This window comes from Aspergillus versicolor, assembly GCF_001890125.1.
Source record: "Aspergillus versicolor CBS 583.65 unplaced genomic scaffold ASPVEscaffold_4, whole genome shotgun sequence".
Lineage (NCBI taxonomy): Eukaryota > Fungi > Ascomycota > Eurotiomycetes > Eurotiales > Aspergillaceae > Aspergillus > Aspergillus versicolor.
The window spans coordinates 1379258-1394330 of record NW_024467527.1 but is presented as its reverse complement, the minus strand read 5'-3'; the positions used below and the strand labels follow the sequence as shown (position 1 = coordinate 1394330).

At 47.7% G+C, this 15073-nt stretch overlaps 6 protein-coding genes across 6 annotated transcripts; 4 read left to right on the top strand and 2 right to left on the bottom strand.

Moving 5' to 3' along the window:
- Window positions 1–154: 154 nt before the first annotated feature.
- ASPVEDRAFT_83056 (chloride channel protein) lies at window positions 155–3104 on the top strand (the record flags this gene model as incomplete). Its single annotated transcript, XM_040817306.1, has 7 exons — window positions 155–300; window positions 357–895; window positions 953–1056; window positions 1110–1262; window positions 1312–1426; window positions 1480–1571; window positions 1623–3104. 7 exons carry the CDS (start codon window positions 155–157, stop codon window positions 3102–3104), a joined length of 2631 nt encoding a protein of 876 aa, XP_040667287.1.
- Window positions 3105–3464: 360 nt separating this feature from the next.
- On the top strand, window positions 3465–4471 carry ASPVEDRAFT_41118 (CTD kinase subunit gamma). The gene is made up of 2 exons (XM_040812273.1): window positions 3465–3660; window positions 3728–4471. Exons 1-2 carry the CDS (start codon window positions 3502–3504, stop codon window positions 4289–4291), a joined length of 723 nt encoding a protein of 240 aa, XP_040667286.1. The 5' UTR covers window positions 3465–3501; the 3' UTR covers window positions 4292–4471.
- Window positions 4472–4701: 230 nt separating this feature from the next.
- ASPVEDRAFT_131259 (uncharacterized protein) lies at window positions 4702–7935 on the top strand (the record flags this gene model as incomplete). The annotated part of the gene is made up of 6 exons (XM_040806799.1): window positions 4702–5237; window positions 5292–5825; window positions 5944–5968; window positions 6145–6154; window positions 6352–7809; window positions 7859–7935. The coding sequence occupies 6 exons, from the start codon at window positions 4702–4704 to the stop codon at window positions 7933–7935; spliced, it is 2640 nt and encodes an 879-aa protein (XP_040667285.1).
- A 448-nt stretch (window positions 7936–8383) lies between these two features.
- ASPVEDRAFT_640172 (putative short-chain dehydrogenase/reductase family protein) lies at window positions 8384–9964 on the top strand. Its single transcript, XM_040815704.1, has 3 exons — window positions 8384–9421; window positions 9485–9760; window positions 9815–9964. The coding sequence occupies exons 1-3, from the start codon at window positions 8832–8834 to the stop codon at window positions 9939–9941; spliced, it is 993 nt and encodes a 330-aa protein (XP_040667284.1). The 5' UTR covers window positions 8384–8831; the 3' UTR covers window positions 9942–9964.
- Window positions 9876–11741, bottom strand: ASPVEDRAFT_640180 (uncharacterized protein). The gene is made up of 4 exons (XM_040815705.1): window positions 11392–11741; window positions 11206–11316; window positions 10829–11132; window positions 9876–10746 (listed from the first exon to the last, which is right to left on the bottom strand). Exons 1-4 carry the CDS (start codon window positions 11693–11695, stop codon window positions 9987–9989), a joined length of 1479 nt encoding a protein of 492 aa, XP_040667283.1. The 5' UTR covers window positions 11696–11741; the 3' UTR covers window positions 9876–9986.
- Window positions 11742–12044: 303 nt separating this feature from the next.
- On the bottom strand, window positions 12045–13959 carry ASPVEDRAFT_130158 (high affinity methionine permease; the record flags this gene model as incomplete). Its single annotated transcript, XM_040806692.1, has 8 exons — window positions 12045–12273; window positions 12336–12588; window positions 12645–12781; window positions 12831–13289; window positions 13338–13413; window positions 13467–13562; window positions 13619–13858; window positions 13917–13959. 8 exons carry the CDS (start codon window positions 13957–13959, stop codon window positions 12045–12047), a joined length of 1533 nt encoding a protein of 510 aa, XP_040667282.1.
- Between the last annotated feature and the right edge of the window lie 1114 nt (window positions 13960–15073).

Below are 15073 nucleotides of genomic sequence, written 5' to 3'. Positions count from 1 at the left end.
AAGCACGGAGGCCCGCCGCAGCTCCGATCGTTCATTATCGAAGTACGTACCCAGGAGAGATGCACGGAAGTGAGGTGTCTCAAGCGACAAGGAGGCCATGATTATCTTTTTTTCCATATGTCACGGCATGTCTATATGATCTGCCATATCTATAATGGATTCTGAACCGGACTATGAGGAACAACAGCCCTCCACCGGGTTAAGGAACAACAATCTCCAACTCCCGCGGCTTCGCGCAAGCAGCCTTTCGCGGTATACACAAAATTCGAACGATCCTTTGACTGACGATCTTCGGGAACCGTAAGGGATAAATTCCTTGTATTATCTGACATCAATCTAATCTTCGGTTTGTATAGTATCTCCTTCAAGCGCAAACAAAAGCAGCGATCCGGGCTTAGCATCTCAAGTCTATCCAACATCTTTTCGGGGGACTCCAACAGAAACATTAATTTTGACCGTACAACATCTAGAGATGGACGATCAACAGAAAACGATTTGCAACCAGCTGACGATAGCTTTCAGGGGAATGGACTCTATAATACCCAAAAAGAGGGTGGGCTGTTAGATTGGTATGTTGAAGGTCCTGGAAGACGGGTTGGTTATGATGATTTTACGGCTATCGATTGGATTTTTGAGTATACCAAAGAACGTCAAAGGGTGCGGCTACTTTCAGCTAGTGGGCAGGGAGTGCTAGGATACGCCCACAAGCTTTACGATGCGAGTAATGTTTGGTTGGTCCTGGTCGCTACAGGAATATCAGTTGGAATTATTGCTGCGTTTATTGATGTTGTCAGCGATTGGCTGGGGGATATTAAAGCAGGATATTGCAAGAATGGCCCAGGAGGAGGCAAATTTTATCTAAACCGCAGCTTTTGCTGCTGGGGTCACGAACAAGGTAAGCTTCCTAGTAGTGACTCCCCGATCAACTTTCTAACTCACTTCCTTATATAAGACCCTTCAAAATGCGTGGATTGGGCCCCTTGGGGGAAGGCTGTCGGGGCTACTTCTGCCGGTGGAGCTTTTGCCGTCGAGTATATTTTTTATATACTTTACTCTGTTGGTGCTTCCTCCATTCTTCGCTTACAGCCCATATCTAATACAATAGCTAGGTATTTTTTGCTGTTTGCGCTTGTGTGCTAGTCAGGAACTATGCCATATACGCAAGGCACAGTGGAATTCCCGAAATAAAGACTGTCTTAGGTGGCTTTATAATAAGGCACTTCATGGGACCTTGGACCCTTGCAATCAAGTCACTGGGTCTGGTATGTTGTCTTCCTTGTACAAAGGGCACTGCAGCTAACCGCCTTGAAGTGTTTATCTGTCGCATCTGGTATGTGGCTGGGTAAAGAAGGGCCACTTGTTCACGTAGCATGTTGCTGCGCCAGTGTCATAATGAAAGGCTTCGATAGCCTTAACAGTAATGAAGGTATATATTCTATAGTCCTGCTAATCTTCACGAATGACAGCTAACATATGTAGCGAGAAAACGAGAGGTTCTCTCTGCGGCAGCTGCGGCAGGTATTTCCGTTGCATTCGGAGCACCTATTGGCGGTGTACTATTCAGCTTAGAGGTATTAGCGGCCTTGGAATTGTGTTGACATTTAGCTAATATGGGACTTTAGCAACTGTCATACTATTTTCCTGATAAAGCGATGTGGCAAAGCTTTGTGTGTGCCATGGTGGCAGCCGTCACCTTACAGGCTTTAAACCCTTTCCGCACAGGAAATATCGTTCTTTACGAGGTCAAGTATACCAGAGGATGGCATCGCTTCGAAATGATTCCGTTCATTATCCTTGGTATTGTGGGCGGTCTTTATGGGGCATTTCTCATCCGGTTGAATATGAAGATCGCGAATTGGCGACGAACTCGGGGTTTCTCCCGCCCGATCATCGAAGTTGTGATCGTAGCCCTTCTCAGCGCCTTGATAAACTTCCCCAACATTTTCATGCGAGCGCAAAATTCAGAGCTTGTTCATTCCCTGTTCGCCGAGTGCAGCGCGGAGACTCCTGATCCTTTTGGTCTATGCAAAACCGGAGCAGCATCAGCCAGTACGGTAGCGTTTCTGCTGGTCGCTGCGGTTCTTGGCTTTTTTCTCACAACCATGACATTTGGTCTGGACATTCCCGCTGGCATCATCCTCCCATCTTTCGCCATAGGGGCTCTATATGGGCGTGCTCTTGGCACGACTTTCAAGATATGGCAAGACACTTACCCTGGCTTCTTCCTATTTGGTAACTGTGAGCCCGATGTCCCTTGTGTGACTCCGGGCCTCTATGCAATTGTCGGTGCAGCTTCAGCCCTTGGCGGTGCCACAAGGATGACCGTATCCATCGTCGCCATCATGTTTGAGCTTACGGGCGCACTCACCTATGTCATCCCGATCATGATTGCAGTCATGCTGTCCAAGTGGTGTGGAGATATATTCGGGAAGCGAGGCATCTATGAGTCATGGATACATCTCAATGAGTATCCTTTCCTCGACCATCGCGAAGATTCCACACCTCCCGATGTGCCCGCTCATAGAGTCATGACGAATGCAGACGATATAACAGTCCTTGCAGCTGTCGGCCATACAATCGGATCGCTGCGCAACCTTCTCCAGACGACCTCATATCGAGGATTTCCAGTGGTTACAGAGATATCCAGCCCCGTTCTTCTTGGGTACATCTCACGCAATGAGCTCTCTTTCGCGTTAAAGAACCCAGTATCTCCATCTGGAGGTGCACTGCCCAGTACGACCCAGACGTTCTTCGCGCATCAGCCATTCGCGGATCCAATGGATACCCTCGACCTTCGACCTTGGATGGATCAAACCCCTATAACACTCAATAGTGGGACAACCTTTCTCATCGTGCTGCGGATGTTCCAAAGGCTCGGGCTCCGCTACGTTTTATTTGTGAATAAAGGAATTCTGCAGGGACTACTAACGAAGAAGGATGTTTGGTCTGTTATTAACAATCCTACATCCCATCGGAGCGAGTGGACGAGTGATGGTCCCCGTGGTGAAGACGACACGGATGAAGATGTTGGGCTACTTGCAAACGACCAAGAACCCAGCAATGTCCCTCCACTGACTCCATTAGATCGACGACCATCTCTTTGAATTATCAAGCAGCCTTTTAATGATGTTTTTTTTTTTTCTATAGTTGGGACGGGAACCATTGCGGGCGATTTTGGATCTCGACTACATAGACACGAATCTACTTCCTTGGTTGGATAGACAGACCTTCCGTTAAACCCGATTATTACTCCAAATCATATAGCCTTAATGATTTGCAATGCTTTCTTTGCCTCGTGTTAGCTACCCCGGTCGATAGCTGAGGTCTACCCATCCTTCCCTTCTCATGTACATAGATAGGTACATGCCGCCTCTGGGCTACAGTCCCCACATATTCTGCCGGCATTTATTGACCGCCCAACGTATTCGTTTCAGAGACCAGCCCATCTCTCGTCCTCATTACATTTTTAATCTCAGAGGCATACTACTATAGTCTAGCATAATGATGGCAGACCCGTTTGAAGTGCGCATGCGCTTCACAGCGCAACTGCAGCACTTGAATGCATCCGTCACCTCATCACAAAAAGCCGCACATTATGCGCTCAAGTACCGCGATATGGACGAAGATCTACACTCATGTATTCTAGAGCAACTTGAAAGAGTGGGTTCTCCTCCGTCTTAGAAACATATACATGTTCAAGCTGAAATTAACTTGAACTTTTTCATAGAATAATATGAACAACAGGGCCAACATTCTATACTTCATCGAACAATTCTGCGAAATGGCTACTAAGGAAAACCATATCCAGTACGTCCGCATGATCCAACGAGATATATTCCGAGTCGTGGACTCTGTTGCACCAGCAGACGGGTCGGGCGCTGCGAATGTAAAGCACGTTCGACGAGTCCTGAATGGTCTTCAGAACAAAGAGGTACTCTCTGCCGAAACGGTAGCCGAGTTTGACGCAGCTCTGAAAGAGCGAGAAACGCACCCGGCGCACCTTGACTTGGAGGCTGAAGAGGAAGAGGAAGCTGGTTCAAAGTCGAAGGCTGGGACACCGCGCGGCTCTAAAGCCAACGGCATTCGTGTGGACAAAAGGCAGATCGAGCAACGGATCGAGGAAGATCGCGAGCGCAACAAACGGCTACGAGAGAGTATGTGGACTGTTCGAGGAGATGACACTGATGAACACCGAAAGTTCTGGGATGAAACCAGCGAGATTGGCGAAGATGACTTTACAGCTGCGCATGAGGAACTGATGGAACGGAACGAAATGGTCAGCGCTGTTTAATTCTTTTATCTAATGCGTATCGGATGAACTCAGACATAGCACGCAAGGCGTAATTGGCGTATAGGGTCAGCTTTCGGGCTTTTGGAATGGGCATATTAACATTGAGATTTTAAGATACCAGGACAATATATATATGCATGTTTGCAATATCGAAATAATCAACTTTTCTGGGTCCCCAAAAATTTTTACGTTAATTATTTTTCGATTGAGAGATCTTAGACAATTCTTTAATCCGTCAGAGATTATTTCCATATATTAAATACTTAATATTTTGACAATTGATGATGGCAAGGAAGTGGATGGTTCTCCGCATATATTTGCTCGGATAAACGTACCGCCGGGATATTTTTATAAATCTTTTTGCCCGCTGGTGATTTCAATTGCAACAGCATTCGCTTATCTCCCCCTCTATGTTATCGCAGTTCTTCACAGCGGCAAAAGGCATATTGTTTTCTGAACAAAATCCAAATAACAGCTCTAACATTGCGACACCGGAACAGGAACACACTGCGCCCGCGACAAATTCGAAGATGGTTACCACTCGCCGATCAGCAGCCCATGTTGCTGCTATTCCGACAGAAGATGCTGGACTGAGTGGATCATTAGAGTCAAATGGGAAGCGCAAATCTGATAATAGCACATCAGAGACGCCGGAAGCAAAAGGCAGCAAACGGAGAAAGAGGAGCCGTATACAAGTTGCGGAGCAAGAAGTAACGCATGATAAGGAAGATGCGGGGAAGGAGGCAGCGCCAAAGAAGCACTTTCGGTTTGATAGCGAAGAACCCGTACTGCCCGAACCCACAGAGACAGAGGAGCCGATAGACACGCAGCAAGAGGATCAGGACGAGGGGAGCAGCGACGACGAAGCCCCGGAGACTGTGGACAACTCTACGCAACTATCTAAAATTAAATCAGAGGCCAGGAAACAGGAAAAGGCGAGACAAATGTTCGTATCCATTGAATTTCTGTCAATCGTTACTTCTTGCTAACGAGATAACAGAGAAGAGCAATTCAAACGAGAAAAGAGGCGACAATTGGACGAGGCGCGCAAACAACAAGCCAAAGCTTCAATTAAACGAAAAGAAACCCCTGCTCTTCAAGCCGCGCCAGGATCTGGTACCTCAGCCGAAGATATCGTGTCGGAGAGTTCAGAAACGCTGCAAGGATCCTATACACAAGATTCCCGACGCCCAACGCTTCCCGCCCTTCTTCCAGATGACATCCTAAATGCAGTTCCTGAGGTCCGGCCACCGACACCTCCACCAGAAACACAAGCGCCCCCGCAGAAACAACCCACAAAACTCAGGTTTCTCGAGAAGAAGGAGAAAACTCCAAAGGATGTGAGAATGGGCGATGTGGCGATCCGAGTGCTCGACGGTGGTGGCTCACAAAAACAACGAAGCACAGCTCTTCCTCCAAAAGCCTCGAAGACTGGACGCAATGCGAAGGAAGCATGGTTGAAACAGGCACGTAGTACTGGACATGTCAATGGCATGAGGATGGCCAGCAGCGGCTCAAAGGGCTTTGTGCGCAAGTGATGTTTTCCACACCACTAGAGCCTGTTGGGTGGTGCTTGGGTATTTCATCATCATCAGTACATAGCGCACTGGAAGTTCGTTGTATGGATTTGCAATAGTTTGGCGTTTGGATAGATGCGATGATCACAACGGCAATCATGTACCTAATGTAAGACAAGTGGAAGCACTAGCAATGCATGCTTTCTTTTTCTCCATTGTTTTCTTTTATATATATCTCGTTTATTGGTTTATAATGCTATGTTTATTTCTTTGCCCTTAAAAAAAAAACAAAACAAAAATTATATAAGCTTTCATTCACAACTGCTATCTATATAGTTGGCAGGCAGTATAGAATGTGCTGTAGATCTGCTTTAGGCTCACCGCACGTGAAAAGCTCTCGAGCTCTTTCGTTGGAACACTATCCGCCCAGCTTTCAGCAACCACCAAACTCTGCCTCCCAACCCACCTCAAGCCGATGCCTAATTCCTTCGTTTGGCATGATTCAATATCAATTTTTATGCGCTTAATCTAAAATGGCCTCAGCTACCGAATCCTCTCCCCTCCTCCCTCAACACAACCATGCTGCACCTTCCAATACGTCACCACGAGGAAGCCGGCCTTCACGGACGGTGACATTCAACCCTCTCGCTACAGTCAGCACATACCACGATTCCGCCTCGGCCGACCCGACTTTCAAGCCCATAGCATCAGGATCTCTCCCGGGCTCAAATACCTCTTCCCAACAAAGGTCGACCGGGCTCTCCGCCCTGAACAGCAAGCTTCGCCGTCGCAACAGCCATGGAGCTCCTGGCACGGTCGCCTCGTCTTACCCTACTTCGAAAGTTGGCCCACAAAGAACAACAAAGACTGCACAGAAACTGAAACTTTTACCCGATCCTATAACAGAGGAGGAGCTTGATGAGGAGACATCTCCTTCAGATGTTTACAGGCAAATCGCGCGAATCAAGGAACCCGCTGCTCGCAGCCTTGCGGCAAGGCTAGGAAAAGCTGATCGAGACCGATTGCCTCGAGTATCGGCGTACTGCACGGCCAATTCCTATCGTTTAGATGGTGTGTTCAAATTCTTGAAGTCACGGTCCAAAACCCGCGGTGCCAATCCAAAACTATTTGACGAATGCGTCTACTCGCGATTTGACTACAACCACGAGGAGAAACAGAAATATGGAGCGGACTCCAATAATGTTGATGCGGACAATACCCACACTGTCGAACGGGCACCGAGGGAGCGCAGATTCTCGGACAGTGCGGTAGAAGTAAATGACCAAAGAGAGGAGCTTATTGACTTACATGATCACAATGCCCACCAACAAAGTTCGACCGAAGAATCTATTCTTGATAACGCCCCGGATATTGACACCACAATTGACGCCCCAGAAGTATTCCTTTTTGATTATGGTACCGTCGTCATATGGGGCATGTCACCAGCCCAAGAGTCTCGGTTTTTATCAGATATATCAAAGTTCGCAACCTCAATTCTCAGTCCGGATGACCTCCAGGTCGAGAATTTCAACTTCTACTATGCTCGTGAATACCAAGCCCGGATATACAACGATTTTATTTCTTTGCGTGACCCCCGGAATTATATGATTAAACTCGCCATTTCACATGCTTTAGCTCAGTCTGTGAAGACGTCCCTTTTTGAAGACCTCGTTTCTGAAACCATATCGAATACCGCACCATTACCGGCTCAGATCGCGCAGACGGGAAGTGTCAACCTCTCAAGACAACAAATCAACATGCAAGTCGGAGAGCTATTTATCCTCCGTATAAATATCCACCTGCAGGGCTCAGTGTTGGACAGTCCAGAGTTGATGTGGGCAGAACCACAATTGGAGCCTGTATACCAAGCTGTCCGAAGCTACTTGGAGATGGACCAACGCGTGACTCTTTTGACGGAACGACTAGATGTGATAGCGGATCTTCTTGCAGTGCTGAAAGATCAATTAACTCACCGTCATGGTGAGTATCTCGAGTGGATAGGTACGTACGAAACCACGGATTTTGGCGTATCATTACTAATCTGGTATAGTCATCGTCCTTATTGCCGCAGAAATTCTTGTGGCTGCGATCAACATTGTTGTTGATTTGTACGCTGGTGTTGAATAGATGCAGTCTGCTCTCAGTTCTGGGGATCTGTTCAGGCGTCGGAGTCCGAGGGACTACTTGTTTAAAGCATTTTAACCATTTTATATATCATATCCGAATTCCAATTCCGAGAAATGACCTCGACGCGGACACGCACATGCAGGTCTCAATCGAGTATTCCTTGATGAATTTCTACGCATTCACCTTGTTTATATCAATAACACCCGAAATTCACTTGAACGACTATACATTGAAAGAAGCAGCCCAAGCTGCTTACATGTCACTATGACGTATTTCTGTACTACCATCCCACAGTAGGCACTACCCGGAAAACCTTTGAGCTTACAGCGCGCCGTGGCACGTCAGATGCAAGAGTAAGTAATTAGTGAACGAGGGCAAAAGGAAAGTGTCTTAGCAGCCAAGCCGGTGATAACGAGCTTCCGCTCGCTCTCGAGTCCGAGTGAGGCCGAGTGAGGCCGAGGGCAAGCAAGTGTGAATGTGGACCCACTTGTGACAGTTGCGATCGACAGCCAGGCCCCGCCATTCCCGATTCGGAAACCACTCTCTGATTGGTCGGAGAATATACTGAAAGAACTGGCTCAATGAAGAATTCCCATCACAACTGCTCAACAGGCAGGTGCAAACTTCGGGGTTAACGGGGGCGTTGGAGATTGGCTATTTAGAGTCCGTAAACGCCGATTTGAGTTGCGTGGCTGCTGGTGAGGAGATGGAATTATAAATATGAGCTTTGGTTGCTTGCTTCATTGGTATCCGGTAGGTTTCTTTGTTCTCTGCCTTAAAGTGTATTCCAAAGTCAGAAACTCAACACGACCTCGACTTCACTCAAATTTATCGTCCCGCTTCATTGCATTCTCTTCTACTCTCCGCATCAGCTACTGCTAGCAAGCAAATCAAAAATGTCTGACGAAGTCGCAACCCAGCCTCATAACCTCCCCCTACTCGCAACAGAGAAGAACACTGCAGGGAAAACATACATCGTCACAGGTGCCAACACCGGTCTCGGATTCGAAGCCTCTAAACACCTTGTCAATCTCGGCGCAAAGAAGGTCATCCTCGCCGTACGCAGCGTCCCCTCCGGCGAAGCTGCCAAGAAGAAAATCGACGAGGCTACTGGCAAAGCCACTGTTGCGGAGGTCTGGGCTCTCGACCTGAGCAGCTATGAGTCCGTCAAGGACTTTGCTAAGCGTGCCACTACCGAGCTTGACCGCATTGATGCTGTGATTGAGAATGCGGCTGTTGCTACAGGTGAACAGAAGACCGCGGAAGGATATCATATTGGTCTCACAGTTAATGTGTTGAGTACCTTTCTGTTGGCTGTGTTGCTATTGCCTAAGCTGAAAGAGTCTGCGGAGAAATATGGGACCCTGCCGCGTCTGTCGATTGTGACATCGGGTGTCGGGTTCGATGTGCGTCAGGTCTGGGAAATGGTGAAAGAGGACCCGTTTGTGAGAGCGTCTGGGCTCCCTGCTGAGCAATTGATGGCCACGTATGTTCCCTTCGTATGGCTTCTCTTGGTTTCACTTATGACTAACTACGTTTCTGTGAATAGGTACCCCCTGTCCAAGCTTATGGATACTTTCGCCGTTCGTGAGCTAGCAGCGCAGCTCCCTCTAGACCAAGGAAAGGTAGTCATCAATGCTGTTTGTCCTGGCCTTTGCAAGACCGAGCTTGTCCGCAATGCTCCACCTCCCCAGAAGGAATCAATCATCAACCTACATACACAGTTTGGTCGGACTGCAGAAGACGGAAGCCGCACTCTTCTCGCCGGCGCTAACTTAGGAAAGGACAGTCATGGAGGCTACACTTCCAGTTGTGAACTCAGAAAGTAAGTTGCCCGGGATGCCAATAATTGTTAATACACACTAACAGAGGTGTGCAGTGACAAAGTTCCTGATTGGGCGAAGGACGAGGAGGCGCAGAAGTGGCAGAAGAACCTGTGGGACCTCATTGTTAAGGAAATCGATGCCACCGCACCCGGTGCAGTGGAAAAGGCATTCGGGAAATAAGTTTCACATGGCGAATTAGTTGTTTGATATGTTAGCTTTGAGAACTCAAATTGATTGATACGGGATTTCGAGAAACTTTTGTGTAGAACACAGCACTATGCCTGCTCGGTCGTGCAGTGCATTAACCCAAGGGAATGTAGCTAGTATCCGCCTGACATCTTCCCAGGTAGAAAGATCCAGTGTTTGCATGGCAGTGCGGGTTGTAGGTACGAGCCACTCATCATCTGAAGGTTTGAATATAGCAACCGACCCGATAAAGAGCGTCCAGAGAAGCACGCATTTATCAACCTTGCTCCCCTGACCTGTTTCGACAGATAGCGATAGATCCTTGATAGTGAGACGAAGCCGTTGAGACAATAGAGGGTTTTCTGATATACGCTGATCCAATCCCCTTAGAAACGACACCAAGAACGCAATAAGTCCAAGGTAGATGGCTTTCTCAAGGATACTCATGTTCGGCGCGGGAGTCGAATCAGATTCAGAATCGCTGAGCGGGCTTATTTGCAGAAGGGAATATCCTAGGAATAAAATAGTATGATGAAATTCGTCGGCACCTAGTTTTTGTCTTTGTCCAGCACCAGCTTCGTTGAGCTTTACGGCGACGCTTTTTATGCACTTAGATGTTGTCCATAGATCTTCTCGCAGGAGGTCTTGCAGGAGTCCATCAGTCTCCAAATTGTCGAGTTGGCTATTTGGCCTCGTCTCATCATCAGAATGGACGGATCTTAGAGTACGAAGATACTCGACGCCGTCAAAGCCAAATAACGTCCTTGAGCCAAGTTGCAAAGCGTACTCCAAATCAGCCCTACATTAATAGCGTCAGCCCTAACTCAATGAAAGACAGCCCAATAATTAATCTTAACCACAGAAATGGCACATCGACTCACCTCAGAACCTTTAGGATAACACCACAGCACTCACCACCAAACCGCTTAACACCGCCACGCAATTCAATCATCCGGCGCAAGCCCTGAATATGAACATAGCCCCGCTCATACTGGCCTTGCAACCGTTCGTACTGTGACATAACCACGAGTATCGCAATAGTAATATCCGACGTCGCATCTGTAGCGTTCATCAACCGCTCCTGGATAATTCGATAGGTGCGCGCAATATGGTACATGCCTTGCGTGGTCTCATTGACGAGGTTCTTGGAGCAGAGGATCGTTGTTGCCACGGAACAGTGGAAGTCTACCTCGTTCACCACATGAGTAAGAGTCCTATCTCAAAATAACATGCTTATATTTGAATAGGGGTAACGCACAAGCCTCGTCGAGAAAGAAATATCGCACCCAGACGGACCCCATATGGTCTGGCATTTCTAACGCGCCATCAAGTTCAGGGTTATATCGAGCGCTGCTGAAGAAGAACAGAGCTTCGGTGAAATAAACCGCGTCAGCTTTTTTGTTCTCCCTACAGTGCGCCAATATTGTATGGGAAAGGTACACACCCTCTCGAACCAATCCCCTCGACCTCGCAGGTACCGGTATAGGGAACAATACTCCATCACTAACCGGTCTCTCAATTTCAACCACCTCCGCATCACTAACCCTGTCGCTTGTCGATCGATGGGCTTTTCGAATGCTCGCAGGTGCACGAAACGGAGTCACAGAATTGTCTTTCTTAAGAACAACGGCCTTAGAGGAGCGTGCTAGAGTTCTGTTGGCGTTCTTGCCTCTCGCTGCGTGGGTGCGAATGCGTCGCCTCGCTACGCGGTCGATCGCGACGCTATTGTCGATAAACTCGAATGCCATGGTTATTTATGTGGTTTTTTGTCGCACAGGAGGTTGTAAAATGAAGGAAGTAGCTTCAAGTCTTGGAGAGCTGAGATACAACTGAAGGCCGGAGATAACGGAGCTATCGGCGCATCCAGGGTCGATGGCTTGAAAAGAAATTATAACCGTGGTATAGTATGCGAATGTACTTGCAGCTTATACTTCAAAATAAAATACTCGTGCGGTTTATATTTGCTGATTATATATATCTTAGGATTCTCGCAACTTTAAGTATATATGTTATGTACGGCATTGCATTTATATATGATTATCAAAATATTGACTATACTGCAGCTTCTCAATGCTCTAATATACTCAGAAAGCGAGTTCAAGCATCTCCAGCCTGGTCAGATTTACTAGCATTCGCCCGTCGACGAAGCCGTCCAGCAGCATCATGCTCCTCATCCCATTTTGCAAGCTCATCATTAGGCACTTTAACCATTTTATGAGATGCCTCTCCTGAAGGTCCTGAAATGATCGTCTGACGGAACTCATAGCCACCAAAGTGCGGTAGAACCTTCATATATACAAAGTAATACAAACCGCAAAAGCCAATTCTGGTAAATAAGGTTAGCCCTATGCCACGCGAAAGAAAGAAAGAAATCGAAAAGCCACGTACAGTGAGATCCCAACGACGACATATGTTCCATACCAGAAGCTCACGTCGCCTCCGGTTGCACCAGTTGACGGCGGGTACCACGGCGCGACAAGCAGGTAAAGGTTGGCCAGGATTGCGAAGTAAACAACAATAGTCCAGGCATGCCACTCCGTTCGAGGAATATTGAGGCGCTTTCTATGTCTGCGGGTGAATAACAACCCAACAGCAAGGAAAAAGTTGAACATGCTTTGCGGATATACTCCTAGATCGACGACTGCGCAAGGTATTAGTGATGGGACCCTACGGTGTGTATGTATTCTTCCTGCGTACCAAAATTGAAGGCATCGCCGGCCGGAGGAGCCAGGATCATGAGAGCCGTTAGAGCCCACTTTAACCAGTACGGCCCCAGCGGGGTTCCGAAGGGACGAGTGGATGTCCAGAACCTCGTAAATGGAAGTACTCCTTGTCTGTTCAAATTAGCCCATGGCCCAAGGAAACTTTCTATGGTGTACATACCTGCCACACTCGCGAAGCATTCGAGACTGTCCAATGAGAACAACAAGCAAGTTACCAAATGCACTGACACAGATCAGGAAGTTAAGTGCGCGAGATGCGCCACCACCGCCGAAGACCTTCAGGAAGAAGAGACTCGCAACATTGACGTCAGACTCGACAATCTCCTGCTTGCTCGCAGAAGCAACGTAGGCGATATTTGCAAGCATGTAGAGGATACCCGTGGTAATGAGTGATGCAGGACCACTCCACTTGAGTGTCTTGATAGGGTTTTTGACCTCATTTACTAGGTTGAAGGCATTCTCATAACCCTGATAGGAAAACATCACGTTGATGAGTGAGTTGGTGGCTCCATACACTGTAGCATCCGATGTCCCTTCAAAAGCGTTTCGAAAATGCGCTGTTGGGTCATCAATAGACGAAACGTTGCCGCCAAGCACCACGAGTCCAGAAATTGCAATGCTGCATGGATTAGAAGACACGATCCGAAAATGGGACATGAGCGCTTACAAGATCAATGTAATAAGCTTAATCCACCCAATTGCATTGGAGAGGTGCAGAGACCATTTTGTATTGAAGGAGACGGCTGAGACCCCATAATTAGTATGGGCATATATCAGCATAGTTCTCTCAACTAACCGAGGACTGCCACAGTATACGACGCAAGAGCAACGCCCTTAGATTGCCAGGCTGTGGGTTCCGACTCTCCCAATTGGAAAAGATAATTGGCCAAGACTAGCATGTTCAATGTCAGTTTAGTGAAATTGTATAGAAGTCCGAACTTGCCATACCGATAGCATTACTACTGCTGAAGGAGAAAACCACAGTCTGCACGGCAAAGACCGTAGGAAAGAAGTACCTGGGCCGCGGGTACGCCTGTTCCAAGTACACAGCTTCTGATCCAGACCGACTTGGAAAATATGACGCGAATTCGAGGTATACGGAGAGCATGCTCGATGCGACTGCGAACCCTATCACCCAGTAGAACAGACCAAGGCCGATAGAGCCGGCTCCTTCAAAGACAGACGAGGCTGAACCGAGAAATTAACAATAGATCTACTGAGAGAGAGATAGCTGGAAGTCACCCACGAGTAGAGAAGATTCCAGTCCCTACCATCTTGCTCACATTCATGAAAATCAGCGTAATGAACCCTGCCTCATATCCAAGCGGCGAGACAACTTCAACCGGCGCTCCGCTCGCCTCTTGATAAGTCGGTACGGTGGTGTTTCCGCCCGCATCTGCAGTGTAGTGCAGACTGCCGCCGTCGATGGTATCTTCAGAGGGCGCATCATGTTGGGTCACTTGGGTGTCGGTGGCCTTGGATTTAAAGTCGAAGAAGCCCATCTTGGAAGCAGAACCGGCGATCAAGTCTTAGCCTCCAAAAGCTGGTGGATAAATCGCTGCAAAATCTTTGGCCGGGGGCTTCATCTTATATCCATCCCCCACTGGCTGGGGTTCTCATCGTGCTACATTATGGCGTAATCCAGCCCGTCTCTCCTGACGGGGCCACCTGCAAAAGCAAGAAGCAAGAGATAACATTTATTTATTGCGAAAGAGACAGTGTTACATTCGCCAAGTGTCTTGTCTCTGCTGATTTTTCTTGGGTGTCAGCGGATTGTTATACTCGAGCTCTTGTGGCGAGGGGGTTGGATTGCACAACACCTAGCAGAAATATCACCATCGCGACCAACTTTTTGGGTTTAACCAATTACAACCACGACGATCGACCAAGCGGCAGACATTTGTTTTAGTGGCATTCATTGCGCCGAGCTGTGCACTGTCTTCTGTTCTCCAATGGCGCGCCCCCCAACGAGTTGACAAGGCGGCTCATCGACCGGGCATATTCCAACTGATAACTTTAGCATCTCGAACCTGGAGGATCATAAGGCCTGTAAATGAGAGAGCGCTAAAGATGTCACACGCTCGTATTTGATGGTGCAATTCAACCTGAGATGGGGCCTTTGACTGTTGCAATTTAATGAAGGGAAGGTGTAGATGTGAGATGGAAGCATGCCATTTAACTTTTCCACGCGAGGCGAGCCAGTATACGCGGCTAACTACCTAGTATCTTTTTTGAATTACCCAAAATGGAGATAATTTGTATAAATCTATGAAAGTTATATTGTCCCCTTAAACACCCACGCGATTAAGTACGTTTTTCAAATACCCAGTAGACGAAGTAGAAAATTGCACCCGTAAAGAACCCCGTCCGAAACCCACAAAGAAAATAAAACACAGTCGTCAG

Bases quoted from the DNA above. Each gene is read 5' to 3' on its own strand.
- ASPVEDRAFT_640180 (XM_040815705.1), bottom strand. From the start codon at position 11,695: ATGGCATTCGAGTTTATCGACAATAGCGTCGCGATCGACCGCGTAGCG. The intron at 11,317-11,391 runs GTGTGTACCTTT...ATTTCACCGAAG, and splicing joins GAGGGGATTGGTTCGAGAGG to CTCTGTTCTTCTTCAGCAGC. The intron at 10,747-10,828 runs GTGAGTCGATGT...CTATTAATGTAG, and splicing joins GTTATCCTAAAGGTTCTGAG to GGCTGATTTGGAGTACGCTT.
- ASPVEDRAFT_640172 (XM_040815704.1), top strand. From the start codon at position 8,832: ATGTCTGACGAAGTCGCAACCCAGCCTCATAACCTCCCCCTACTCGCA. The intron at 9,422-9,484 runs GTATGTTCCCTT...TTCTGTGAATAG, and splicing joins GCTGAGCAATTGATGGCCAC to GTACCCCCTGTCCAAGCTTA. The intron at 9,761-9,814 runs GTAAGTTGCCCG...AGAGGTGTGCAG, and splicing joins TCCAGTTGTGAACTCAGAAA to TGACAAAGTTCCTGATTGGG.
- ASPVEDRAFT_41118 (XM_040812273.1), top strand. From the start codon at position 3,502: ATGATGGCAGACCCGTTTGAAGTGCGCATGCGCTTCACAGCGCAACTG. The intron at 3,661-3,727 runs GTGGGTTCTCCT...ACTTTTTCATAG, and splicing joins TTCTAGAGCAACTTGAAAGA to AATAATATGAACAACAGGGC.